The sequence below is a fragment of the Varanus komodoensis genome, unplaced genomic scaffold (genome assembly GCF_004798865.1).
Source record: "Varanus komodoensis strain SLA01 unplaced genomic scaffold, ASM479886v1 scaffold12, whole genome shotgun sequence".
In the NCBI taxonomy this organism is placed as follows: domain Eukaryota; kingdom Metazoa; phylum Chordata; class Lepidosauria; order Squamata; family Varanidae; genus Varanus; species Varanus komodoensis.
This window is the reverse complement of record NW_025335349.1, coordinates 24,434,875-24,460,351: the sequence shown is the minus strand read 5'-3', so window position 1 is coordinate 24,460,351 and position 25,477 is coordinate 24,434,875. Positions and strand designations below refer to the sequence as shown.

The 25,477-nt window shown below is 45.4% G+C and overlaps 2 protein-coding genes across 3 annotated transcripts in view; one reads left to right on the top strand and one right to left on the bottom strand.

The window, feature by feature from the left end:
* Positions 1-2,114: 2,114 nt before the first annotated feature.
* DDX23 (DEAD-box helicase 23) lies at positions 2,115-18,979 on the top strand. 2 transcript variants are annotated; one of them, XM_044421892.1, is made up of 17 exons: positions 2,115-2,207; positions 3,657-3,865; positions 5,520-5,630; positions 6,710-6,797; positions 7,160-7,225; positions 7,745-7,883; positions 8,018-8,151; positions 9,188-9,300; positions 9,829-9,972; positions 11,087-11,312; positions 11,634-11,779; positions 13,607-13,784; positions 14,050-14,292; positions 15,126-15,277; positions 16,465-16,573; positions 17,189-17,363; positions 17,967-18,979. In XM_044421892.1, exons 2-17 carry the CDS (start codon positions 3,657-3,659, stop codon positions 18,188-18,190), a joined length of 2,457 nt encoding a protein of 818 aa, XP_044277827.1. In that variant the 5' UTR covers positions 2,115-2,207; the 3' UTR covers positions 18,191-18,979. The 2 variants fall into 2 exon arrangements, with proteins under 2 accessions (XP_044277827.1, XP_044277826.1); XM_044421891.1 differs by lacking the exon at positions 2,115-2,207 and adding an exon at positions 2,303-2,441.
* A 1,488-nt stretch (positions 18,980-20,467) lies between these two features.
* CACNB3 (calcium voltage-gated channel auxiliary subunit beta 3) overlaps positions 20,468-25,477 on the bottom strand; it is a 33,501-nt gene continuing 28,491 nt past the window's right edge. The window contains exons 12-13 of the mRNA XM_044421893.1: positions 25,276-25,434; positions 20,468-23,673 (exon numbers count right to left, since the gene is read on the bottom strand). Coding sequence (XP_044277828.1) covers positions 23,359-23,673; positions 25,276-25,434 — 474 coding nt within the window. The 3' untranslated portion in view covers positions 20,468-23,358. The remainder of the gene's footprint in view (positions 23,674-25,275; positions 25,435-25,477) is intronic.

The following is a 25,477-nucleotide window of genomic DNA, read 5'->3' as shown; positions in this document are numbered from 1 at the left end:
ACAGAGGAACATCCTATCAGGGCAGGATAAAATAAAGAGAAGTTGAAAACAATACATGGAAAAACTATACAGAAGAGATAAAAAGGTGACAGATTTCTTCAAAAAGAAATCCTATGAGGAAGAATTGGACCAAATCCTAACAAGAATATGGAAAACAGAACAATGGCCCACTGATAGGTGAGGCACATTCCAATTCCCAAAAAAGGAGATGGAAAAGAGGGCAGCAACTATCAGACCACTGCACTAATTTCCTAAGCAAGCAAAGTGAGGCTCTCATACTTTGTATACACCAGGAGAAAGCAAAACACACTGGAGAAGATAGATGTATTGGGGGAATCAAAGACAGAAGAAAAAGAAAACCAATGATGAGATGGGCCAGTTCCATAAAGGAGGCCACAGCAGTGAGCTTACAAGAGCTGAGCAGGGCTGCCAAGGACAGGGCATGGCGGGTGGGGAGTGCTTCATTCAAAAGGCTGCCATAGGGCAGAGGTGACTTGATGACACATAACAGCAACAACAAATCTCATGGCTTGCCACAGTTGTGAAGCAGAGCTGGAGTTGCCCTTGGCCAGCACTATGGGACCAATGTGAAGTGGGCTTTCTTTAGGGGCCTTGTCAGAATCGTAAAATATGAGATTGGGTGGGGGCAACTCTTGTTTAGCTGTCAGAGTGCACATATATGTATGAAGGAGTCATCGGAGGCTACACTGGAGTATGCATGACAGAACATTTCTGCCATTCCACACACAGCTGTGGCTAGCAAGTGGGGCTCCCAGGTAACAAGTTTTGGCTTCCAGGCAGAATTAAGCCATGGCCTGTTTCTATTCAGATCTCTCCAAAGCCACCAGGAGTCACAGTCAAGCCACCTGCAATATTACTCAGGCTATGTACAAAAGTGGCTAAGCTGTTGCTCCCCTGGATCTAAACAGCTGTTGTCACATGAATATATTAGTTGCAGAAAAATAGTTTCTCAGCATTCAAAACTACAATTTGTGACTGCTGGAGAAATTAAAATTCATATGGGAACTGGTTCAGAAAACATTGTGTTCTGTTACAATTTCTTTTGAATTCTTTTCATTTAAGTATGGTTAGCAAGCGATAGTTAATATGTGCAGACCAACCTTCTTTGTAAGAACGCTCCATTGAATGAGACTCTTCTCTGAGTAGACACATACAGAATTGCACTATTAAAATATTCTAAACACAAGTTCTCATATTTTCTAGATAACCTAATTTTTATGGCTGATCAAAATTTTTTTGTCTGGCTTCTGACTCCATATTTTAGTAAAAATTTGTAACGTCTTACAATTATTGTGGCTAGTGTTGTGATTCATCCTGAAAGTCATGTTGTGAATTCTTCGAGCTTAAAGGCAGAGTATAAATACTTTGAATAAGCAAATATTAAATAAAATAAAACTTGTAGCCACATCTGCAAACGATTTTGTTATAGAGTCCAAGCGCCCTCTAACGCCTAGCAAGTCGCAACGGCATTTCTAAGTTTTGCTTTACCGGAATCCCCAAGCAATGTTGCATCTTCAAGACCTGAAACAAGCCGGCTGATCATTCAAAACATTTTTATGCTGCTCGCTCTGATCCATCGAATCTATTTCAAGTATAGCTAAGAACATGCTGAAACCAAAGCTTACAAGTGGCTAACGCGAGGATTTCAATTTACCGTATTAGGGGCTGGTTTTTCATGGGGGAAAGAGGAATGGCCGAATTTATGTGAGCCGAAATGTCAGTGCTGGACACAACTCCTTCTGGGGATTCATTCAGCAAACCTCCCACGGGATTTCCCCGCGCGGGGGGTCTCTGGAAGGCCAGTCATGCTCTCCTCGAACATTTCCTTTACTCCAAGTGCGCCAGCAGGCTGCGCTCTTCCTCGGCTCTGGTCGTACAAGGCCCCTGGGAGCTGTAGTTTCCCTTAGACACACACCACTACCGCGAGAGCCAATCCGGGTGCCCACGACGCGTAGTTTGGCGTGATGCATGCTGGGACGCTTGGGTTTTTCTTGCCCCCGGCTCGCGTTATCTCTTGGGACTTGTAGTCTTAGATCTGAATAGTGAGGCAAGTAGGTTAGTTGGATGGACTTGTTTTCCCGTGATGCTGTGCGGCAAGGCGCTGTTGTGACCGGAATTAGCTCGACTAAGATGGAGGCGGTTGGAGAGGCTGTGTGAATTACCTCGGACGTCGAGGAACGTTACAGGTGAGGCGCATCTCGTTCTTTCCCTGCCCCGCTTTGGCACTGCCGGCGACCCACAAGCAGAGAGGTGTTTCCAGGAGTTTCTGGATGTTTCAGGTGGTCGGCGACAGTCTTAGGGAAGTAGCGGAGGAGGCAGCTTACTACGCGCGCTTACTTTGTTTTCGGTGCCAAGAGACAACCCTGGAATAGATGGCGTAGGTCTAGACGAAGTGCAGAGTGTCTCTCTCCGTTCATTAGGTAACTACATAGAATCTCTCTTGTGCATTGAGATCTTTGGAAGAAGGGGCATCCAGAGAATAGGGATTTCCACTCGACTAGAGCTCAGTTATTTCGTTTTCTTGAAATAAAGCATCCTTCTTCCTCCAGTTTTATTGGGTGAGGGACTGGGCAATCCTAGAGTGCTGCTGGCATTCCCCCTGATTTTGAGAGAAGGGTAAGCCTTTGACCTGTCACTTGGCTGCACAGGAAGAATATGCTGTTCTTATTTATTTATTAGATTCGTATTTGACTTTTTTATTATAACAAAGTCATGCATCTAAGACCCTTGAACTACTAAGATTGTTTTCTCTCATTCTCTCTCACGAAGCACTACATGGATTTTTTAAATTAAAAATCTATTTTATTATTTCTTCCAAGAAATTCAAGGTGGTATACTATTCTTTCCTCTCCCTCCCCAATTTTATCCTCATGACCTATTTGTGTGATAAGTTAGGTAAAGAGATTATGACTGGCCAAAGTCACTCAACAAGCTTCATGGCTGAATGGAGATTTGAATCTAGATTTCCCATTTCCAAGTCTGACACTCTTGCCACTGCACAACACTGACTTTCATGGAACTTACAGGCAGATCATCAAATGCAAAAGCAGGTTCATCCGTGTATATTTAGTAAAAGAAATGCAAGTAACGTGCATGTGAGCCTGGGATGTGCTGATAGCCCTGGCTTTTTATCATGCCGATATGCAGTGAAATATACTCAGTTGCTTGTCGTTGCACATAAGTGCTATACATAGATTTTGTACTTTTTCCCCCACAATGGAAAGAAAATAATTGTGTAACACTATCAGTGTATATGAACTTGAAACAGTTGATTTGTTAATGTAAATATATGTGACATTTTTAAATGTTTATAAATGAGCCTTTTGATGGTTTTCTAGGAATAGGCCTGTCAGGTTAAAATTGAATCAGGTAACAGGTCAATGAACAGCCCATGTAGGCAATAACTAGGGCCATGTTGGGAAAGGAGTAAAAAGTAGTTTTCCAAAGCTGTAAGCCTCTAAAATAACCTGTCAGCCAGTCTTTTTCAGGAGATGTCAACCTCTTTTAATTTCTGAATAACTGGAAGGAGGGTAGATGGCATACGTTTGGGGGCCAAATTTGGCCCAGAGACCTTTGACTGCTAATCCCCCTCAGATTTATTTATGCCACATATTAACACCACTGTTCTAATCCAGATGGCTGGGGAGACTGTTGAAAAGAGAGAGCGAGATTCCTCACCCATCAAAGAAGAGCGGAGACGCTCACGCTCACCAGACCGGGAACGTGATCGAGAACGTGATAGGAAAGGTTCACCTGCTGCTAAGGAGAGGAAGCGACACCGCTCTCGTGAGAGGAGAAGAGGTAGTCGGTCAAGATCCCGGTCTCGGTCCAAGTCAACTGAGAGGTAAGACTTCACTAAATGTCCTCACAGTCTATGGTTTGCCATAGGCATGACTCACCTTATTCAGCTTTGAGCAGCTGGTATTGCAGGTGGTACAGGTAGTTTTGAATGCTTTGATTCAGTCAGTTCATCAGATTAAGCAATTTAGCTCTGCCAGGTTTTGTAACAGTAGCTATAGCCAGGTTGACCCAGAGCATTGCTTTACTTGAGGTAGTATCCCATTCTCACAGCAGCTACTGTCAAATACTTTGAGACCATACTAAGCTCGTTTCAGACAATCCATTGCCATTAGGTGTCCACAGAAATACGGTGATATACATACTAATTTGTAGTGCCTTTGTTATGCTGGAGCTGTGTATATACTGTTGGTTCTTAAATCAAAATTGTATGCAAAGTTACTCCATTCTACACTGAGGGAGCTTGAATTATAAGACATGTAAACATACATCTTCAAAAGATCTCAATATATCTTTATAATATGTATGACTCCTGCTATGTGAGGGTGGGAGGAAGTTATCAAACTATACGGGTAAAACACAAAGAGGAGGATTAGGTAAGCCACCTTGTAGGGATATCAGAATTACCAAGCAAACAAATACAGGATGTTGAAGCTCAACCACCATAAATGCTTCTCTGTCCTGACCCCCTCTTCTCTACCTGAGCATTGGCTAGGCATTGCTTACATATTTGCAAGCCAATCTTTGCAGTGTTGCTTGGTTTTGTAATACAAGAAAAGAGATACTTGCACTATACATTTTTATGCTAGATGTACTTTTATGTCAGCACTTCATGTCATTCTCACAGAAGTTTACATCCACTCTATCCTGAAAGCATTTGTTGTCCATTCTTATGTGTGCCAAATACACAGCAACTGTACCCTTTACGCAAAGTACACTTTGGCAGGTTTGAGTACATCGTATGGTTTTTCAGTTTGGTTGGATTGAACAGTATATGAAACCCACTGAGTTGAGGTACAGTGAATGTATCTTCAATTTCTACTGTCTAATAGAATGTATTAGACATTAGAATTTATGACCTATAAAGCCCTAAATGGCTTGGGTCCTGGCTACCTGAACGAGCGCTTACGTCCATATATGCCCGACCGCCCTTTGAGATCTGCGGGAGAGTCCCTTCTCCGGGAACCCTCCATGAAAGAAATTAGGAGAGTAAGTACTCGGAGGAGGGCTTTCTCTGCGGTGGCGCCCAACCTACGGAATTCACTCCCCAAAGAGGTCCGCCTGGCACCGTCGTTACTGGTTTTTCGGCGCCAGGTAAAGACCTTTTTATTTAAACATCATTTTAATTGTTAAAATATATGATCTGGCCAGGGCAACTTCTTCTTCCTTCTCTTTTCTCCTCCTATATTATTTATTTACTTATTTTATACTGATAATTTTAATTTTATATTATTATGTTTGTAACTCAATGTATTTTTTGTATTTTTGTATTTAATGGTAATTTATTATGTTCTATTGTATTTCAATGTATTTTATTGTGTTGTAAGCCGCCCCGAGGCTTCGGCAAGGGGCGGCATAGAAATGTTGTTATAATAATAATAATAATAATAATAATAATAATATTAGGAGACTGTGCTGATGTATTCTGTATGTGAAAATGCCCTATCTATTTGTAATAGATGCAAACTATCTATTTGTAGGGAACGACGGTATAAAGAAAGAGAGCGAGACAAAGAACGGGAGCGTAGCAAAAAGGACCGGGATCGTGAGAAAGATGGGCACCGGAGGGACAAGGACCGTAAACGTTCGAGGTAAAGTGCCGTTCTCCTTGAGGATTTGGTCTGCACACAGCTGCTTCTGAGATGCCAGTTATTGTAGACCTGTGTTATTTCATGAATAATGAAGGCAAAACACGGTATTTGCTACCTCCTTGGGAGAGACTGGGGCATGAAGAAAACCTAATCTGTTTAATAAATATGTTACTCTATTGGAATGTCAGAAAGGGCCTATTTAAAATTGACGGAGGTTAATGTAGATACTGCCCAGAGCCTATGGGAATGGGTGGTATATAAATATTAAGCTATAAAGAAATTTGACAGTTACAAAGAATGGGTTCAAGTCACAACATCTGAGTTGCTGCTAAAATGTAGTAAGATCGCCTGTGACCGGGGCTGAGGATTTCTTGAGTAAATGATCTTGGCCACAGCAAAATATCCTGAAGTAGACTGCTAGTCAGGGAAAATCAGTTTTGTCCTGCCGAATTAATATTTCTTTTCTGTCGTCTACTAAGTGGTCCTTGCTTGAGAGCTTACAAGCCTGTCTCTGGCTATCTCATCTAGTCTTGGTGTCAGACTTACTCTGATGTATAATCAGTCCCCTATTTTCACCAAAACCTGGAACAGATAGCTTGCCGCTTTAGAGCTGGAGAAGCAAGTGGTGATCATCCCTGCAATTGTGCAAGGCTGCCAAGGTCCTTTGAGTGCCCCCAGAGCGCTGTGGAGCTGCAGAGACGTTCCGATTCAGAAGAAGCCTGGGCTCAACCTGCCTTCTAGACTCTAGCAGCTCTGAAGCACCTCTCCCATTCTAAAGAGAAGAGGAACACCGTAGCACATTGTTGTGCTGCACCGCAATTCTAGCAACAATCCTGCGTGCACCTCTGTCTGGCTCCAAGATTGAAGTTGCAGAGGGGAGCAAGCCATTATCTTGGTCTTGTGCTGCATTTTGGAGGTGCAGCATGGGATGAGAGAGAGGGACATTTGTACCACTGTGGAAAGGGTCTGACAATCACACGTTTTTGGTTGGCCTCCAGTGGCCGGCAAAGTTGTTGAATGCCTTAGTTGGGGAGGCTAGCATTGCTTAACTTTTGATTTTTCCCTTTCCTGTTGAACAGGAGCACCTCTCCAAGTCGGAACAAATCTAGGAAGGACAGGGACTCGCGCAGAGATGAGGAGGAGGATTCATTGTCGAAGAAGGAAAAGGTACTGCATGGAGCTTCCTGGTCTTCGGCAGTTGCTTATTTCTTGATAGCATGAACAAAAAGCACAGCTGAATTAGGAGATTTTGGATTGTCTTCGGTACCTTTTTATTATTATTATTCGTTTCTCTTTACTGTATATCTACAGTACCTATATAATGAACAGAAAGGACAGCTCTTCTCACTGACCCATTCTGCTTAAAAACCAGTTCTTCAGAGGCCAATCCAAATTTATTGTCTTGGAATGTCATGGCCTTGCATTGCACCTGTACAGCCTCATGTGCAGGCCCTACAGCTTTAAGAGCAGCAATTCCTGTCTTTTGATTGCTTTGCATGGCCCATGATGTGTACCTGTTTTGTTCACAGGCCCAGCCACTTTCTCTCGAGGAGTTGCTTGCCAAGAAGAAAGCTGAAGAAGAGGCAGAAGCTAAGGTGAGAGCATGGAGGCATCCCCCTTTTCTTCTCTGCTCCCACCTGCTGATTTAACCTTTGCCCATGTGAGAACAGCTAGTGTGCGTATCAGATTATACAGTGTACAAAAAGGAAAGTTACTGGATGTCATGCAGAAGAGAAATAACCCTTAAAGTGCCTGAAACATTTTATGCTGCCCAACACATTTCAAAAATACAGCTTGTTCTTCAGGACTTTTGTCTTCCCACAAAACTGCAACAAGGAACCCTTCTGCTCCTTCTTCTGATTGAAAAGTTTCAGGAAAGGCAGGCGCAGAAGGGCTCATTGTTTCCCTTTTCTTGAAAGAAGCCTTTGAAGAAGGAACTGTATTTCCGAAAAGCCTTGGGCAGAATAAATGGTTCCTGTACGATTTAAGAAGATGTTCTGCTTCTTGCCAATGTAGCAAAAGGACTATCAAATATTCATGGCCTTTTAGCATTTTTGCTAGTGTGGTATACGAGTTCTCTTAAACTTTTATCACCTTGCTCTGATTTCTTGCAGCCCAAATTCCTTTCCAAGGCAGAACGAGAGGCCGAGGCCTTGAAGCGCCGGCAGCAGGAGGTGGAGGAGCGGCAGCGGCTGCTGGAAGAAGAAAGGAAAAAGAGAAAGCAGTTCCAAGAAATGGGACGGAAAATGCTAGGTTAGACGCTCTGATGTATGGCTAAATACCCAGCTCCAACATTCTGTATAAGCTAATTAAGAAAAATTTCCCCTGAGCTTACTTGATCCTGATGCCAGACTCTCCCGATAATCTGCCATTTACTATACTCACAGAAGACCCCCAGGAGAGGGAGCGACGTGAGCGGAGAGAACGCATGGAACGAGAGACTAATGGGAATGAAGACGAGGAGGGGCGGCAGAAAATCCGTGAAGAGAAAGACAAGAGCAAAGAGCTACATGCCATCAAAGTAATGCTTTCTGAGAGCAGGGGGGAGAAAAGAGGTGTCTCAAAGAGGTGTCCCAATGGAGATCAATGTGCTAGGCCAGGGGACTGGGACAAGATGGCATCTTGCATATACATTGATTTAAAACTGGTCTCAGACACACAAGGGATTTTCTGAGTTAAAGTCAGTGCAAGTTTGCTTTCTCAGTAGAATTAATATGTTCAAGCATGGTTTTTTAAAAAAACTGTGAGTGTTCCAGATCAGTTTGCCTTGCATAATAATGATATATATAATTATACCAGGAAAATAATGATATAGTTGGGGTTTTCACAAAATCAGCCCAGCATGCTACCAGTGCCAAATCCGTTGATTTTAACAACCCCACCCCTAAACAGCAGCTCTGGGAATTGATCCATAGTGTGTGCCATTTGATCTATTATGCTCTGTTTGTAGTTTTAAGGCTAAGCCGCCATGGTGAGCCTTCCGTGGAGGTTCCTGAAGATCTGCAATACACACCTGCAGAAGAAAGTAGGAGGCCAGCTCTGAATAGGGCCATTAGGACATGTGATTCAAGTTTGCAACACTGGGCTTTAAAATGTTCTGCTTTGCTGTGGCAAAACTAGGCTGAGACTTGCTGTTTCCCGGATCTCTTGCCAAGGTCCAGTCTGGTTAAACATGTTTGTAAAACTAGGGTGAAAACAGTGTAGGAGAAGAGGGCAAATGGTGGCCTAGAAATGAATTCAAAGGAGAAAACTTAGCACTGGTTGAGAGCTAGTACCGAATAGATTGGCAAGGCATCTGAGCTGTGAGCTGGGACATATTGCATTCAGGTCACCAGTTGGCCTTGGTCACCTCACTATTCTTTTCGTTCATCTGTCAGCTATAGGAGGAATGATAATTCTGACCTAACTGAAAGTGTTGTGGTGTGAAGTGCTTAAAAAGCTCAAAAATAAGCTATAAATAAGCTGCAGTTTTCCTCTTAGCGCCCTCATATTTCTATCGGGAAAGAGTGACAAAATATCAGTTGCATGAATAAATATTGTGTCCCCTTCCTCCCCAGGAGCGGTACTTAGGTGGGGTCAAGAAGCGGAGACGTACTCGGCACCTGAACGACCGCAAATTTGTCTTTGAGTGGGATGCTTCAGAAGATACTTCCATTGACTACAACCCCTTGTAAGTACTGCTTTGACAGGAGGATCCCAGATGGGGCCTGCTGCATCACAACACAGGGAATGATCTGATGGTGGCAGAGCATGTGCTTAGCATGTAGGAGGTCCCAGGTTTGATGCCTGAGATTTCCAGTTAAAAGAGGGAGGGGAGGTTTGGCTAGTGGAGCTGAGGAAAACTTTCAGGAGACCTTGAAGAACTGCTTTCATTGGAATTAATAGCACTGGGATAGATAAGGCAGCTGTCTATAGGAACTCATACAATATTGGTAAGGGATGTATTAGCACTGTGTTTTATTTATTCAAATAAAGAAAAGAGAGCACCTTTCTTTATTTGATGCTGCCTTATGTGCACTTAGCTTTTTATCCATAGCTTGAGGGCTGGAAACTTGCTTCTCTGCTCTAGCCTGCCACTCCCCAAACACGTGACCTATGGTTTTCTGGGTTCTGGGAGCTTCTGATGAAATCCTGTGTTAGAGGGATTACTTGATACAGTCTGTGATGCAAAATGGCCATCTGGCGTTGTGTCCCACAGGTACAAGGAGCGACATCAGGTTCAGCTGTTGGGCCGGGGCTTCATTGCTGGCATTGATTTGAAGCAGCAGAAGCGGGAGCAGTCACGGTTCTATGGGGACCTGATGGAGAAGCGACGTACGCTGGAGGAGAAGGAGCAAGAAGAGTAGGTCGTATGCTGGGTAGGAGGGACAGGCTGAGCTGCTAGGCTCAAGCTGGGATCCTCAAGGAGAGATCCAAGACTTGCATTAGAGTAGTGTAGGTTTCTCTGGAACATGGGTGTTGGCGGTCAGTCAGCGGTAGGAAGGCTTTCTGTACCAGAACCTCATTTTTCTACAGATCAGAGACCAAAACTGCCTAAGCAGGGAAGCCAGACTGAGAGCTCACTGTGATGAATACATTATGAAGATTACTTTAGTGCATGTGCTTAGTTGAATTATCTTTTGGATTTATTAACTGCTAGTTTCATTTCATATCTACAGAAGTCATAATAGCTTGCTTGAGTTTATTTGTTCTTACCATCTTTCTGCTCAGGAGAGAAGAACAAATAGTGGTCCAGGTTTTGTGTCTTTAACAGCTGTGTAATAGCTGGAAATTAAACAGGTACAGCTTTTCCTGGCACAGAAATGAAGTGTTGGGAAGGCTTCTTACCTGCTTAATTCCTGCCTTGTAAGCAGCTGTTAAAAGCAGAAGGTGCTTGTCTGCCAGGAAAACACTGGCAATTTTAGAAGAACTTAAGCAAGAGTTTGCCGGGTCTATTTAGTTCAGCATTCAGTTCACACAGTGGTCAGCCAGATGCTCCAGTGGGAAGCCCACAGGCCAGACATGAGCACAGGAGAAGGGGGGTAATTCGAGAAGAGATGGGTATCATGAAGAGAGGACCAAGAAAATACAAAGAATGAATAGATGGTTTTCTTGCATATGGGCACCTTCACCTACATCCCTTATGCCACAGTTTTGAGCAGATACATTTCTATAACAATAAGAGCTGACACCTCACTGGAGAGGTTTAAGTGAACATTTAGACTCCTAGAAACCTTTCAAATACACTAGATACTGTATGTTGGTAGCAGGGCTCTCCCCTCCCCAGACTTTTCGCCCTCCAGTAGACAGGATCTTAAAAGCACAATCCTTTAGAGCTATCCAGGTAACAAAACAGCATAAAGTAAAGTCGCAAGGAGCATTCTCTTTGAGATGTGGGAGAAGCATCTACCCATGTGAAAAGTTGATCCAGACTGACACAAGCCCTGCTTCCTTCCCTTTGCTCCCCACCTTCCCAGGGCACGCTTGCGCAAGTTGCGCAAAAAGGAGGCCAAGCAACGTTGGGATGATAGGCATTGGTCTCAAAAGAAGCTGGATGAAATGACAGACAGAGACTGGCGTATTTTCCGGGAGGATTACAGCATCACCACCAAGGGAGGCAAGATCCCCAATCCCATTCGTTCTTGGAAAGACTCCTCATTACCTCCTCATATTCTGGAGGTTATCGACAAATGTGGCTACAAAGTGAGTAACGGCCCACTTGGTATAGCTGATTAACTTTTCTGTTTATCTATGTAACTTAGTGTACTAGTAGACCCTTTGTAAGTATTGGTCTATTGTAAATGCTAGGTAATTTAGCTTCCCCCTCAGGGAGGGAGAAGGATTGAGAACCCAGGTTTCCGGAGTTCATCCCCTTTCTTGGAAGGATACGTTGTTTAGGACTTTGTAGCAGAGCTGACTGACATTTGGGGTTCCTGGTTTTGTTGCTGTCTCCTTGACCTGGCTTGGATGATTCCTCCTAAGGGGTTCAGCTCTTCTGAAAGCTTTTGTCCCTCTTTTGTACAGGAACCCACGCCTATCCAACGTCAAGCCATCCCTATCGGTTTGCAGAACCGGGACATCATTGGTGTGGCAGAAACTGGCAGTGGTAAAACTGCTGCCTTCCTCATCCCACTGCTGGTGTGGATCACCACACTGCCCAAGATCGATAGGTGAGAAAGTGGCTGGTAACGTAACTTGTTCAAAAGATCAGGCTACCTTTTTAGTTTCAGAATTGTTCTCAAAACAGCTCATGAGGTAAAAGGATTAAGCCAACACAGATTAGAATTAATAAAAGCCAGTGACAATAAGAAAGGTGTTCCCATCTTGAAAACACTAGAACCAAAAAGACTGGCAATCAGAGCATGAGGAGTGTTGTTAAAATGCATGCACAATGAGCAGGGAGTGGCAAAGAAAACCAAGTGCCTTACATGCTTTCCTGAAGGCCTGTGAAAATTGGACTTCAGTCAGTAGTGGAATCCAGAGATGTGGGTTCTCTGCAGCAGAAGACTTTTTCCTTATACCACCAAGATCAGGCAGTTGAGAAGGGCGTTCGTTGCAGGCAGACAAATAGGACCCAGGGATTAACTCTGCCTTGGCCATTTAAATCAGCCTTTTAAATTGGACTTGGAAATGCACTGACAACCAGTACACTTTGCATGATATAGATGTCATGTGAAATGACCACTTAGGCCATTAGAGTGGCTGTATTCTTTACCAGCTGAAGTTTCTGAAGCATTTTTAAAGACAGGCCCACATTGATTGCATTATAGTGGTCCAGCTTGGTTGTCACTGATGTGATGTTTGGAGAACAAAGGCGGTGTAAGAATTCTTTAGATAAGATAGGGACGAGAGAAAGGAAGAAAGACATTTGAATGTCCCTGGGACTGGACAGACATACCTAGGTAAAGACCGTGGCCCTCGTTGCCTTGAGACCTAATAAATTTTCACATACAGTTGCTTCTTCGGGGTTATTGTCTTACTGATGCCAACAGCAGACAAGCGTTCAGCTGACAGAATGGGATTGGTCCTGTACCACTTGGGACCAATATATGTGCAAGCGTATCAAGTAATACGCTGACTGTTTAACCCTGTATGAAGCCCCCTGATCCTGTGAAGTCCCAGTAATATGTGGTGCAGAAACCGTGACATGCACTAAAGCAGCCTTCCCCAGCCTTGTGCCTTCCAGACACATTTGGACTGCAACACCCAGAATACCCGGCCAGGGGCCTGCTGGATGGGGATTCTGGGAGTTGTGGTCCAAGTACCTCTGAAGGCCACCAGTTTGGGGAAGGCTGCACTAAATATTTCAGTGCTACAGGGAGTGGGGAGGAGAGGGGGAAAGGCTTCCCCACAGAAAAATAACTGTTTCTACTTCATAGTGAGCTGGGCTATGGCCATGGTGTGATTCAAATTTAGGCATTGTTGGCTGCATTAGGCAAAAGTCCATCTAGTCACCACTGCCATTTTCAACAGTGGTTAGCCAAGATGCTTCTGGAGAATACACAAAATATGTTGAGGATGAACTATACTGCAACAGCTGGCTGACTGGCTTTGTTTCCTCAGTGCCCTAATGCGATGCTCTGAGAGACTTGAGGGGATCTCAAGTCCTGCATGCCTTGAGGCGATCATTGCCTCCAGGAGAGCTAGAAATCCTGGTTCAGCTGGGGCCTATTAATTTTACCGAATCGGCAAACTAGGAAGTTCTCTGTTAAACTGGCCTTCAGTAAATCTGCCCTTCCTTTCAGTACTCAAGAATCTAAAACAGGAGCAGACTTGAAAATAAGCTACATACGACTAGTTTAACTTTCCATAGCAAGTTAAAGTCATGAATTCTGGTGGCACAGCCATTACAGAGGCTGCACATCCTATCTAGCAGTAGGAAGACAGGGGGCTCTTAGAATGAGAACCTGTCTTTGCTGTAAAAACTTGTAGAGAGAGAGAGAGGGAGCAGTTTCCTACACTCTGCCAGGGTTCAATATGCTTTTTCTTCACTGTAGGATTGAGGAGTCGGATCAAGGCCCCTATGCCATCATCCTGGCCCCCACCCGTGAGTTGGCCCAACAGATTGAGGAAGAGACCATCAAATTTGGAAAGCCTCTGGGCATCCGCACAGTGGCTGTTATTGGTGGCATCTCACGTGAGGACCAAGGCTTCCGCCTGCGCATGGGTTGTGAGGTGAGAGCTTAGCTTTGAGGCTCCCCACCATAAATACTCCTTTTGGACATTGATAAGTGCACCCCAAAAATCATAGCCTTGGGTTAATATCCTACAACTATCACCTGGTTTGGCTTCCCTGCCTGAACTGAACACCGGGAAATATGGCATCATTCTGTGCACTTGCAGGGGATGGGATGAAAAAAATAACTCAGAGGCAGCTCTGAGGGCTAGCGCAGATCATATTTTTTTCCTCCTTAAATCTGCTGCTGTCTCTGCACTGCAGATTGTGATTGCTACACCTGGCCGTCTCATTGATGTGCTGGAAAATCGGTACCTCGTGCTGAGCCGCTGCACCTACGTGGTGTTGGATGAGGCTGATCGCATGATTGATATGGGCTTTGAGCCTGATGTGCAGAAGATTCTGGAGCACATGCCTGTCACTAACCAGAAGCCTGATACTGATGAGGCTGAGGACCCTGAGAAGATGCTGGCCAACTTCGAGTCTGGCAAGCACAAATACCGGCAGGTTGGTGGCACTTTGATGCTTTGCTGTCAAGTCTGCTGTGTTTAACTTTTGAAAAGTGAAGAGCCAGGGTTCGGGTCCACCAGTGGGTTCCATCCCGTAATGCAGAAATCAGTTTGTTTGTTTTGCTTGGCATGTAAATATTCAAATTTACATGAGAGCTAGATAGTTGATATGAAAGTTTGTGTGGATGGGGTAATTTGGAGTGGCTGCATGTGGGGAAGATGTTTGTATATCTGAAAGCAATGATTCTGAGGAAGCTGGGCTCATCGTGAGCACATTCGTCATCATGAAAAGAGGAGGTAAACAAGAAGCTTTGGTCTAAGTGACTGTCTTATTAAGGGGAAAATGCTGAGCACTTAAAAAAATTAGAACCTTATGTTAAGGCAGATCGAAGTGTACTTTAAATGAGAGGAAAGAAAACAGAGAAAATATCAAATTAAAGTTGGCCATTTTCACACTAGAAAAAATGCTCTAAGGCTTACCAGCCAGAAAAGATGACGAACTAGGATGATGTGACCATGAATATTGAAGGATTCAGCAGATCTAAACTGGGTTCCTGTACATCTGGTTAAGACGCAACATGTTTAAGCGCAGAGACTATTTAGTGATGACTGGACATAACTGTCTTGATTAAAATAACTACCAACACAACTAATTAAAATTGACACATTCCCCGCAGATTGTTACTCAAAAACATCTATTCCTATCTTTTACTTATGGGGGGATATTGGGGGAGTTCTGCTATGGGATGAAAGCAAATCTGCCTTGCACTCATGATTCACTCTCTCTTTTCCACCCCCCCCTCCAAATCCCCGGCTGTGGCTTCCCGACAGACTGTGATGTTCACAGCCACCATGCCACCTGCTGTAGAGCGGCTGGCCCGCAGTTATTTGCGCCGCCCGGCTGTGGTTTACATTGGCTCAGCTGGCAAGCCACATGAGCGAGTGGAGCAGAAGGTCTTCCTCATGTCAGAATCAGAAAAGAGGTAATCACTGGTATGGGAGGTGGAGGACAGCAGCTTGGGTTGTCACCTTCCAAGGAGGAAATGCCGTGGGAGTAGGGATGTGTGAGGAATCTGTCAGATTCCCTGAGTTTGGGTCCCCAGACTCTGGCCTGCTTTCTCTCTGCTGTAAACCCAGCTTCCTGGGGAGGGCACCAAGCCTCTGCACAGCACTCGGGGTGTATCGAGTCTCGTGCGACTCCTGTACAGGCGGCATCCTTCTTCTGTGGATGTGTCTCACACCCTTTGTTTCTGCTGCACATGACGTGGAAGGAGATGGCCAGCGACACTGCTGGGGTTCCACAAGCATTCATGGACTTCCTCTCGGCTTCACTCGTTTTCTGAGTCAGAGCCACACACAAGAGAATGTCTGCAAACTGAAGAGGGATGGATTCGATGGCGCTTCATTGCAACCCTACTTGGAGCCCTCATGGGGTGGTGGGCATAGAGCTTGAAGCACACTGGGCTAAGTGGACTTGTGTCTATGGCAGGGCCGTGTGTGCTGTGCTTTCAGAAAATAGAACCCGCCCAATCTGAAGCGTCCTTTATAGCTGGTGCGCATGCAGTCCCGCCTGTGCCTGCACAGCCTTGGTCAAGCCAAGGCCTCTGCACTGTAATCACTAGTGAGGGCTCTCAAATAAGCCTGCTAGGCTTCTCTTCCCTTATGGCTCAAACCATGAAACGGTTCCCATGTCCTTCAGGCGTGGTGGTGGATTGGGAAGAATCCATGTGGGAAATACCCAGGAAAATACTCATGGCTTAAGAGGCATGAAGAGAAACCTGGTGTTGTATGTACTGTATGGTGTTGGATTAGCCAGTTCAATACACAACAGGGGCCATGACATATGGGTCACCCAGGAGGGTGCCAACATATTTTCAGCACAATCTGACTCAACCCACCTCGTAGACTTATTGAACAAACACTGTGGGCAGATGGATGTTTCAGGCAGAATGTTAGATGTTGTTACGGCTGTTTCCAAACACTGTTGTTGAGATGAACAACATCTTTGGCACAGACTGTGAGACACACACACACACACACACACGTATCATTAGGCTGGAGGGCAGGGGCGCAACAGAAAATTTCAGCTTAGCAGATGGTATCTGCAGGCACCAGTGCCTTGCCCCAGCTGGCTTCTTACTCCTTGTCTTCTTTCCTTTTCCTTACACAGGAAGAAACTGCTGGCTATTTTGGAGCAGGGCTTTGACCCACCCATCATCATCTTTGTCAACCAGAAGAAGGGCTGTGATGTACTTGCCAAATCCCTGGAGAAGATGGGGGTAAGTTATAATCACTTGTAATGTAGGAGACCTGTGTATCCAAGAGATATGATGGTTTACCAGCCTTTCATCTGTGGCATCAAGGGTCCCAGAAGTGAGGTCCCTGCACCCTTTGCCTTAGTGTGGGACGATGTGTACATTCTGCCTGTCACTGTTTCTGACACTAAATGACCAGAATAAAGCAAGATCTCTGTTCAGCTAGCAGCAGTTATTATTATTATTTTTTAAACTATTTCTATGCTGCTCCATTTGCAAAATGCCTCGGGGCGGTTTGCAATATAAACAAACAATTATGGTAAGATGCTTTCCTGCTGGCTAGAAACCTTACTGCTGCAGTAGTGATTCCATGCCGATTCTTGGTCTGGCTGTTGTGTATTTCCCCCCATCTCTACCTTGCAGCATCTCCCAAAGTAATCAACATCTCTTGGTGTTGGTGTACCAGTAGGAATATTTGGTAATGATAGAGAACTCTGCCCTGCTGTCTCCTGTTTGAACACCTCTCTTTATCCTTTAAGAGAATCGCAGCTAGTTCCTGCCTGTTTATCCCCTCCATCCAAATGAACATCTGGCTTGGCTTAACCCATTATTTCACCCCTCCTTCCTCCACCTCTGCAGTACAATGCTTGCACCCTTCATGGTGGCAAGGGTCAGGAGCAGCGAGAGTTTGCCTTGTCCAACTTGAAGGCTGGCGCCAAGGACATTCTGGTGGCCACAGATGTGGCTGGACGTGGTATTGATATCCAGGATGTGTCCATGGTGGTGAACTATGATATGGCAAAGAACATAGAAGGTGAGCTATCAAAGATTCTCCCTCTTCTTAGAGACCAGACATTCTGGAAAGGCCTCTGTTCTCAGAACCATGTCACCCCATCTATAGTCTTGGCAGTGTTTGCTGCTCAGTGAGACCAGGTTGAAGTGATGCTTGATCAAGAGGCGCATATGTGTTGTGTATGCTGATAACAGCAAGGCTGGGCAACTGTCGCCACCTTTAAATCACAGCAGTGAGGTTCCCTCAGCAGTCCATTAATTGTGGGGGAAGTGTGGTGGCAAAGTGCATGAGCCAGGAAGCCTCTAGTTCAGATCTTCTCCCAGCTAAGAGTTTGCTAGGCAGTTAATAAGCCATCATTCCATGGCCCCATGTGGAGAGTAAAGTGACTAATGCTGATTATTACTAATGCAGAATTCTTAGATTACTGAAATAAATGTATGTGAAGTGTGAATGTATCAAACACTGAAACTTTGTATTCATGCATGATTATTATTGGCTAAGTGGTGACCTGGTTCTTTCTCAGAGGTGACGGTGTTTCTGGATGTGAGTTCCTGTTCAGTCCCTGGCTCCATCATACCCCAGAATAGCTAGGCCTTGACCACTCTATTGCTTTCTTGCTTGCAGATTACATCCACCGCATCGGTCGAACAGGACGTGCTGGCAAGAGCGGAGTCGCTATTTCCTTTGTCACCAAAGAGGACTCTGCTGTCTTTTATGACCTCAAGCAGGCTATTCTTGAGAGTCCTGTTTCTTCCTGCCCACCAGAACTGGCCAACCACCCTGATGCCCAGCACAAGCCAGGAACTATCCTTACTAAAAAGCGACGGGAAGAGACTATCTTTGCCTGAGTCCAGAGAGGAGCTACTCATGGGCACCCCCTCTAATTGTGATCAAGAACACCTTCTTTCATTACCTGGATCTGAGAGCCTCTTGATGCAAAGAGGCTCTTCCTGTCCCCAGGGCTTAGTCCTTATGATGGCAGAGGCTTGTTATTTTTTTTTCTTCAAATGTAGATACACCCCTTGTGCTGTTGATGTAACACTCAGCACAGAATTCAGAAGCATACAATGGGGACTTGAGTCCAAAAAAGATGGAATGTCATCCAGGGAATCCTGATCTAGCCAAATTTACTGTCTTTGTTTTCCTTGGACCCAATGTTGATCTAGATTGCAAAGCAAAATTATTACCCCTTTTGTTGTGAGGCTGAACCAGGCTAAGCAGTGAGCAGCAGTCCCACTTTGCTGATTTGTTGACACTTGGTGACTTTATGCTGCTGTGAACATGGTTGGGAAGCATTATATGTTCGCTTTTCTGCCTGTTCCATGAGCAAGCAGCACCCTGGAGTATGGCTCTGTCTGGTGCGAGATGTAGGTTTGGGGAACTGCAGTTGGAATGCTGAGACTCTTGCCTTCTTTCAGTGAGGACGTTACCCTCTTTCCAGTCGCAGACTGTTACAGCTCAGCATGGTAGTAGGAGTCATAATGAAAGGGAGAGTGGTTCCTGAAGAAAACATGTCTTATGCAGAGGCTAGCCCTAATGCCACCCCCCTCAGTAGACAGGGGCAGGTGATGTACAGAAAGATTCTGATATTTTTTTCAATGATGTTTTTGTGCTACTATAAATCCATGTGAAATGTTGCTCAGGTCTGTCTGTTTTTCTTCACTCTCAGCTTCCTTTGAGCAGAAATAAGAGGACCAAGTTCAGATGGTAGTTTGTGGTAAACTGATTTTCCTTTACTATGGCAAGTATTGCTATCAAGCTTTCCAAATGAAAAGCAGCCTTTAAAAAGGACACACATGGGACCATTAGCAAAAAGCAAACTAGATCCTTTTGGATCATTCAGATTTTTTTTATAGTGTGGGTATGTGAAACAGCAGCTGTAGTTGGAGCAAAATGGGGCTTGAAGTGTGGTGATTGGGGCAATAGAATAAAGCTGAAACTTATTTTTGTTAAAGAAAATCCTTATGTGCAGAAATCCTTCTGTGTCTTTCCAAAGCTGACAGCATGTCAGCCTTAACCCAAGAATGCTTCCCCAGGCCAGTTTGACACCTGCATTAGCCACTGTGCGCCCTCATTTATTGCAGAAAGTGTAGGTTGGATTTGGAAAAATCACTGTCTTAACAGATGGATGACACTTGGCTTTCTGGTATCAGTTCTGCAAGTAAAAATATACAGTAGCTGCCCTGAGGAAAGGATTTGTATCTTGCGTCTGTACATTTTGTCAAGCAAGTAGCCTTTGAGTTGCACTCAAGCTAGTTTCAACCACTGCAAGAGGCATGTGTTTTGTACATGAGAAGGTGTATGTAGTGAAAAATGCCAGGTGAAAAGAAACTTCAAAAGAATTTTGCCACTCAGTGGTGAATGATGTGATTGGCGCAAGTGCCACGGCTGTACTTCAGTGTGCACTGTATAGCTTTCCATGGTTCATAGTGGCTTGTCTGTAGTTGGCTGGCCTGCTCAGTAGCACAGAATGAGTTGAGAATGTATTCTCTCATGCTTAACTGGAAATAACTATGCACGATTTGTATAACTTGATACATAAAGGTCCCAAGAGGTCCCAAGGCTATGATTGTGGATTTTCTTCTAGTAAGCTTGAGTGTCTATAAGGACATGGGTTAATGGAAGAATGAGGACATTTAGGGTAGTAAGCTGTTATCCAAAGCATGTAAACTATGGAGTCTAGTCTGTCTCATTGAACTCAGTGGTCAACCTGCTTCTGCATAAAGACTGAATGGCATGGTGTGCAAAGCCCATATAGTTTCCTGAAGCAACTTTGTCCTGCACCTCTGGAACTAATTATACTTGTTTGGTTTCCCTTGTATGACTTCAGGCCGGATTCCTCAGTCATGCTAAACTGCAAACTGGTTTAGTATAGCTATTAATAAAATGTGTGTTTCAGTAAAGTGAGCATTCTCCAATCTCAAGTACAGTAACCTTCATTTTAAGAAATGGCCCATAATGTCCCTCAAGGAAACTTGGGAATTTTAGTTTGGTGAACAGCCTTAGGTCCTCATTCAGAGCATAATTCCTAGAAGAAAGTGAACGGCTTCAAAGTCAGTTGAAGGCTGTGGATGGAACAGGCATTCAGTTCCTGTGTGAGATGAAAAATACTTGGTCTGGCCGGAGTGCCCCTTGCCCAAGCACATCTACTTCTATAACGGGCAGCTGGCCCTGTAACCATGTTGGTGTTCCAGTGACATGTCTCTGTGTGTAGCCCAACCACATTACTGTTTAAACTGCTAGCCCCTTTGACCCATCAGTTTTCAAAATAAAGGCAGACCAGCCACATTCTATAAACAGCAAGTGCTTGTTTTTTCAAACTGCTTACAAGTTGTCTGGGAAATAAGTGCTCTCTACAAAAGAATAGTAACAAAGCTGTTGCTGTGGCCGACTGAATGGTGACCACAGGGACAGAACCCAGATCTCCCTGCCTGCCCCGAAACTGCCTAAGCCAGGAAAGAAGCAGCAGCTTCCCTTGGTTCCAGGCAGTCCAGGGTATATATGACAAGACACTCAAAACAGCTCCCGGTGGTAGTGCGCAGTATTTACAAGCTGATTTCTGATAGGTGTACATGCTCTTTTTAGGGGCAGGGGGCTGCCATCCACTGCCCCATGAAGTGTTTGAAGTGCTGGGGAGCGGTTGGGATGGAAAAGCAACTGGGCCTCTTGAGGAGAGGGTTGTGCATTAGAGAGAAAGCAGAAATGGCTCTAGCCCATGCCGCCCTCCTTCAGACCATGTCCCAGGGTGACAACAATGAGCACATGGTCAAGTAGCAATGCTGTCAGCTATCCAGCACCTCTTCACCCCCTCCCAGCTGACGGACATATGGAAGATCAAGGCCCCATGCAATTAGCAGAGAAGTCCAGGGAAGGTGGAGGATAATAAATTCAACTTCTCATGCTGTGGCTTTATGAACATGTTCCACCAGCTCCCTAACAGAGGGGGGTTGGCTGTGCACTGAGACAGGAGTCCTTGTAAGCTGTACAGGGTAATAGAGGGATCAAACTCGGGCCGAGTCCCAGGCTGCAGCTCCAAGGAATTTATGGCTCATTTGTTCAAGGTTTTTTTCACCCTGGCAAAATCTACTGCGCTCCCCAGTTTCATGGAATTGTGACTGAGTGGAGATTGAGAAGGGGTCCTTAATCCTTTTCCCTCCCTAAATTTGTTTCCCAGGTGTAGCCTGTGGGTCTGGAATTCCAGCAGGAGAAAAGTTATTGCAGTTTGGAAATGATTAAACAACCCCTTCCCTCCTGCTTCCCCTCTGCCTGAAATCACAGCCTCACGCCTGCTTTTCCTTTCATTCTCTCACTCTGCCTGCAGGGTGAAGGACATGCCCTCCCATCCTGGCCAAAGCAGGGTCTGTGAATAATGTTCAAACACATCCATCCACATCAGAAGAGTACCTAGTGGAAAAGTCACTGTGGTGTTAACTCTTCCGGCCTTGTGATTTGTGGGTGGATGCTTTGACATTTCATAGACAAGTTACGAGAAGCAAGCAACTTTTCACCCATCTATTTCATCTTGGCTAATGTCCCCATTAACCCAAACAGTATGGAAGAACTGTTTCTGGATTGTTCCAGACTTCTGACTGCAAGTAAGGGGATCACATAGCTGAATGTTCCTCCATATAAAAAGTTATCATTTCTGTGTCCTCCCTGAACACAGAAAGCTCAATGTCAGAGAGACAGTGTAGTCTAACCTTGCTGTGCTATTTTTCTATTGGTAGGGAATTTGTTTCCAATATGGAAGTGTTCAACTATTTGACCCAACCCATCCTGAAACAGGTTTTCCCTGGGCCGCACTAACTTCATCATGCTGCTTATTTCCTATGCTGCATCAGAGCACTTGCTCAAAATGTTCACCAGTGCCCCAAACCTTGCATGTAATTGCTTCAACCAACTTTGGCTCTTCATTTGAATCGGCTCACAGATCAATGGAGTCCTCATGGCAGTTCTAACCTTGTAGAATCATGAAAGTGTTGGAAGGAGCCAAGAAGGCCATCAGATCCAACCCCTTGCTCAGTGCAGGATTCCAGGTTAAACTGGCCCTCCCAGGTGGTTGTCCAGCTGCATCTTGAATACCTTTAGTTGGGGAGAGCCCACCACCTCCCTAGGTGATTGGTTCCATTATGTGTTCGTTATGACAAAGCATGGACTAACACTGAGTCCTTATGGCAGGGGCACTGAACCTCTTTCAGCCCAAAGGTGGCATACAATTTGAGAGAAGCTCTGAGGAGCCACCTTCCAGTAGTAGGCAGTGCAAAACAGAAGGTGCCAAAATACCAAAAATTTCAGCCTAGTGTAGCTGAATGCTCTCATTGCCAGTCATTCAGCCTTAGAAGAGGCATTTCAGACCTTTCAGAATGGGGAAAAAACTGCAGAGAATCAGGAAATCACCAGATTATTGGTTTGGAGGAAAGGAGTTGAGGCAATGAGGGAAAACCCTGGGAGGCCAAAGTTGGCTCCTGGGCCTGAGGTTCTTCACCCCTGCTTTAAGGCATGGCAAAAAGCACTCTACCATTCCACTTCTGGATGTTCCTGGCTGCCAACTCTCCTTTCTCCTAATACACCAGCCCTGCTCTCCCCAAGCTAGAAACAGAGGACCACAGCATCCAGCTCCTTTGGCATACTGCATCTTTCCTGAAGACGAATAAGCCCAATTCTCCCACTCCTTTCTCCCTGCAAAAAAATGAATTTGAGATGCAAAGCTCCAATGGAATTTACCCTGCAAGGACGTTCTGATGGCCCTTAGAACCCAAAACAAAGGCAGGCGAGAGAATTCTCCCAACCTGGATGTAAGACTCAGGCAGCTGTGGCGGTGTCTGGGGTTCCATAGATAGCACCTGTATACTGGGGGCAGGACCTGTATACTGTGGGGCTCAGCTAGGAAGGAAAAGAGAGGCAGGCTTGCTAGCAGGCAACTGGCTCAGTCTGGGAGGCGGTGGTGGTGGCAGCAGCCTTGTCCCGTGTCCCCAGCTGCCTGGCCCAGGGGCGGGAGGTGCCTGGCCAGGAGGCCTCAGTAGCTGTCTTTGGCCCAGGGCCGGTTGCGCTGCCAGTTCCTCTCGTTGTGGTTGTGCTCAGACTCACGCTCCAGGAGGCGGTCCTGTGAGTCGTGGCCATTGGTGCTGTGGAGGCCGCTGTTGTGGTTGCGATGAGGCTGGTACAGGTCAGTGTAGGCATCCGAATACTCGTCCTCCAGGTGCCGCGAGCTGCGCTGAGACGCTGCCGTCCAGGTCTTGCGGGAGGCGTCGCTCACTTCGTTGGACTGCATCAAACTGTCGTGCTCCACCGGGGAGCGCTCGCTGCCAGGTTCACCCGGCGGGGCCTGATTCTGGGGAGGAAAAGAGGCCACACGTCTGACAAAGCTTCCAGTGGTGCAGCACCCTCGAGCAAGCAGCCACCTGGTTCTTGCTCAGCCAACATGATTGTTTGCAGGACCCTCAACCCAATGACAGTTTGGGTACAATCCGATGGCCAGGCCAGTAATTGCTCTCCGGCTAAAGTCTCCGTGGGCACTCTGCCTTTACCCTCTCAGCCAGTGTGGTTCTTTCCACACTGGCTGCAGCCTTAAAGATGGAAGACTGTCTTTGGGCAGGCCCTGTAGGGAGGAGGGGTGAGCTCAGCTGGCTTCCACCAAATTCAGGAAGGGCCTAAGCTCCTCCTCATGAGGAGGGGGAAAACATATGCATGGCCAAAATCAGCTGCCTAAATATTTTTGTGAATGAAGGGAGCTGAGAGGCAATCTTGGCCTCTGTGCTCAGTTGGAGGTCTGTAACCTGTAGGGGCAGCCGTGCTGGATTGCACTTCTGGTTGCTCTTAATCCCACTGAAACAATGAGCTTGTGATGAAGCCTGAAATCCTACATAGGCTGACCTGGCAATAAACTCCACTGGATTAAATGAGAGTAAACCAGCACAGGCCTACACTCCACCTCCCAGAACAGATTTCACTGGTACTGTACAGTGACTAATTTGGGTTGGACTGGAGCCAAGAGATTTAGGGTTTGACACTAATTATTTTCTCCAGATATTTGGAGCAGAAGTGTTAGAAAATTTTTGAGGGACAGAGGTACAAACCCACTAACACTTCATTGCGAAGTCTAATTTAAAGCTATGGTTTTGAGCTTGGTGTTGGTTTTCTAAAAAACACATGATTAAGAAAGAGGTGGCACACACTTTAAAGAAGCCTCTGATTCTTCCTCCTTAAGCTCCCAAAGAACTGGCCTACACATAATAGCCTCAATCATGGGTTAATTAATTCAGTGTTAAACTGTGGGCTGCTTAACCCATGATTAACCTACGGTATTCAAGTTTAGACGTTGCAACAATTGCCAATTGGCCTTACTGAAAGTAGAATTTGCAAAATGGTGGTTGAACATACTCAACACGGACCATAAGAAATTGTGGGTTAATTTTGTATATGCAATCTTTGACTGAAGGTTGCTATGTGATGTCCAAACCCAGACACTCAAGACGAAACAACCCTCCATTAACCTAACAAGTAATTAACTCATAATTTGCCTCCAAATGAGTGCAAATAAGTCCAATATCTGTCTATATACAGGTCTTTCCACACTCCTGACATGTTAACTGTTTAGGACTGTCGGTGCAGCTGATTAAGGATCCTGCAAGAGATTTAGCTGGAGTCTGGAGGAACAATGGCCCACCATTCCTGACACTGGAAATGTTGGTTGAAGCTCATGGGAATTGAATTCCAACATCTGGGAAGCCACAGGTTCCCCATCTCCAGATGAAACAGGTATGCAATGGTAAAGTGGCAGGGGAAGTACTTCTCCAAGTCCCAGATGTTGGGGAAAGGCCAGCAGACCTGTGCAACCCATTTTTGAGCTTCCCAAAATATCTTGGAGGCATGATGCAGGGCCAGAGGGGCCTCTTGGTCTGATTCAGCAGGACCACTGCTATATCCTCTGTACCTGCAGGCCAGGAATGGCAGTAGACGGTGTCACCAGGTTCTGGCTGCCAATGGTGTGCGAAGGGTGGTGAGTTGCTCGCCAGTACACCTCCAGGTACTCTGCCAGGTGTTCACAGGCATCCTCCAGCTGGTTCTCATCCAGGATCACATCAAAAAGTTCCTTGAGAAATGGAGTGAGATGGGAAGATGGAAGAGCAAGAGGT

Excerpts from the sequence above, each read along its gene's own strand:
- DDX23 (XM_044421892.1), top strand. The coding sequence starts at position 3,657 with ATGGCTGGGGAGACTGTTGAAAAGAGAGAGCGAGATTCCTCACCCATC. Across the intron at positions 5,631-6,709 it reads AAGGACCGTAAACGTTCGAG|GAGCACCTCTCCAAGTCGGA; the intron begins GTAAAGTGCCGT and ends CCTGTTGAACAG. Across the intron at positions 14,293-15,125 it reads GCAAGCACAAATACCGGCAG|ACTGTGATGTTCACAGCCAC; the intron begins GTTGGTGGCACT and ends GCTTCCCGACAG.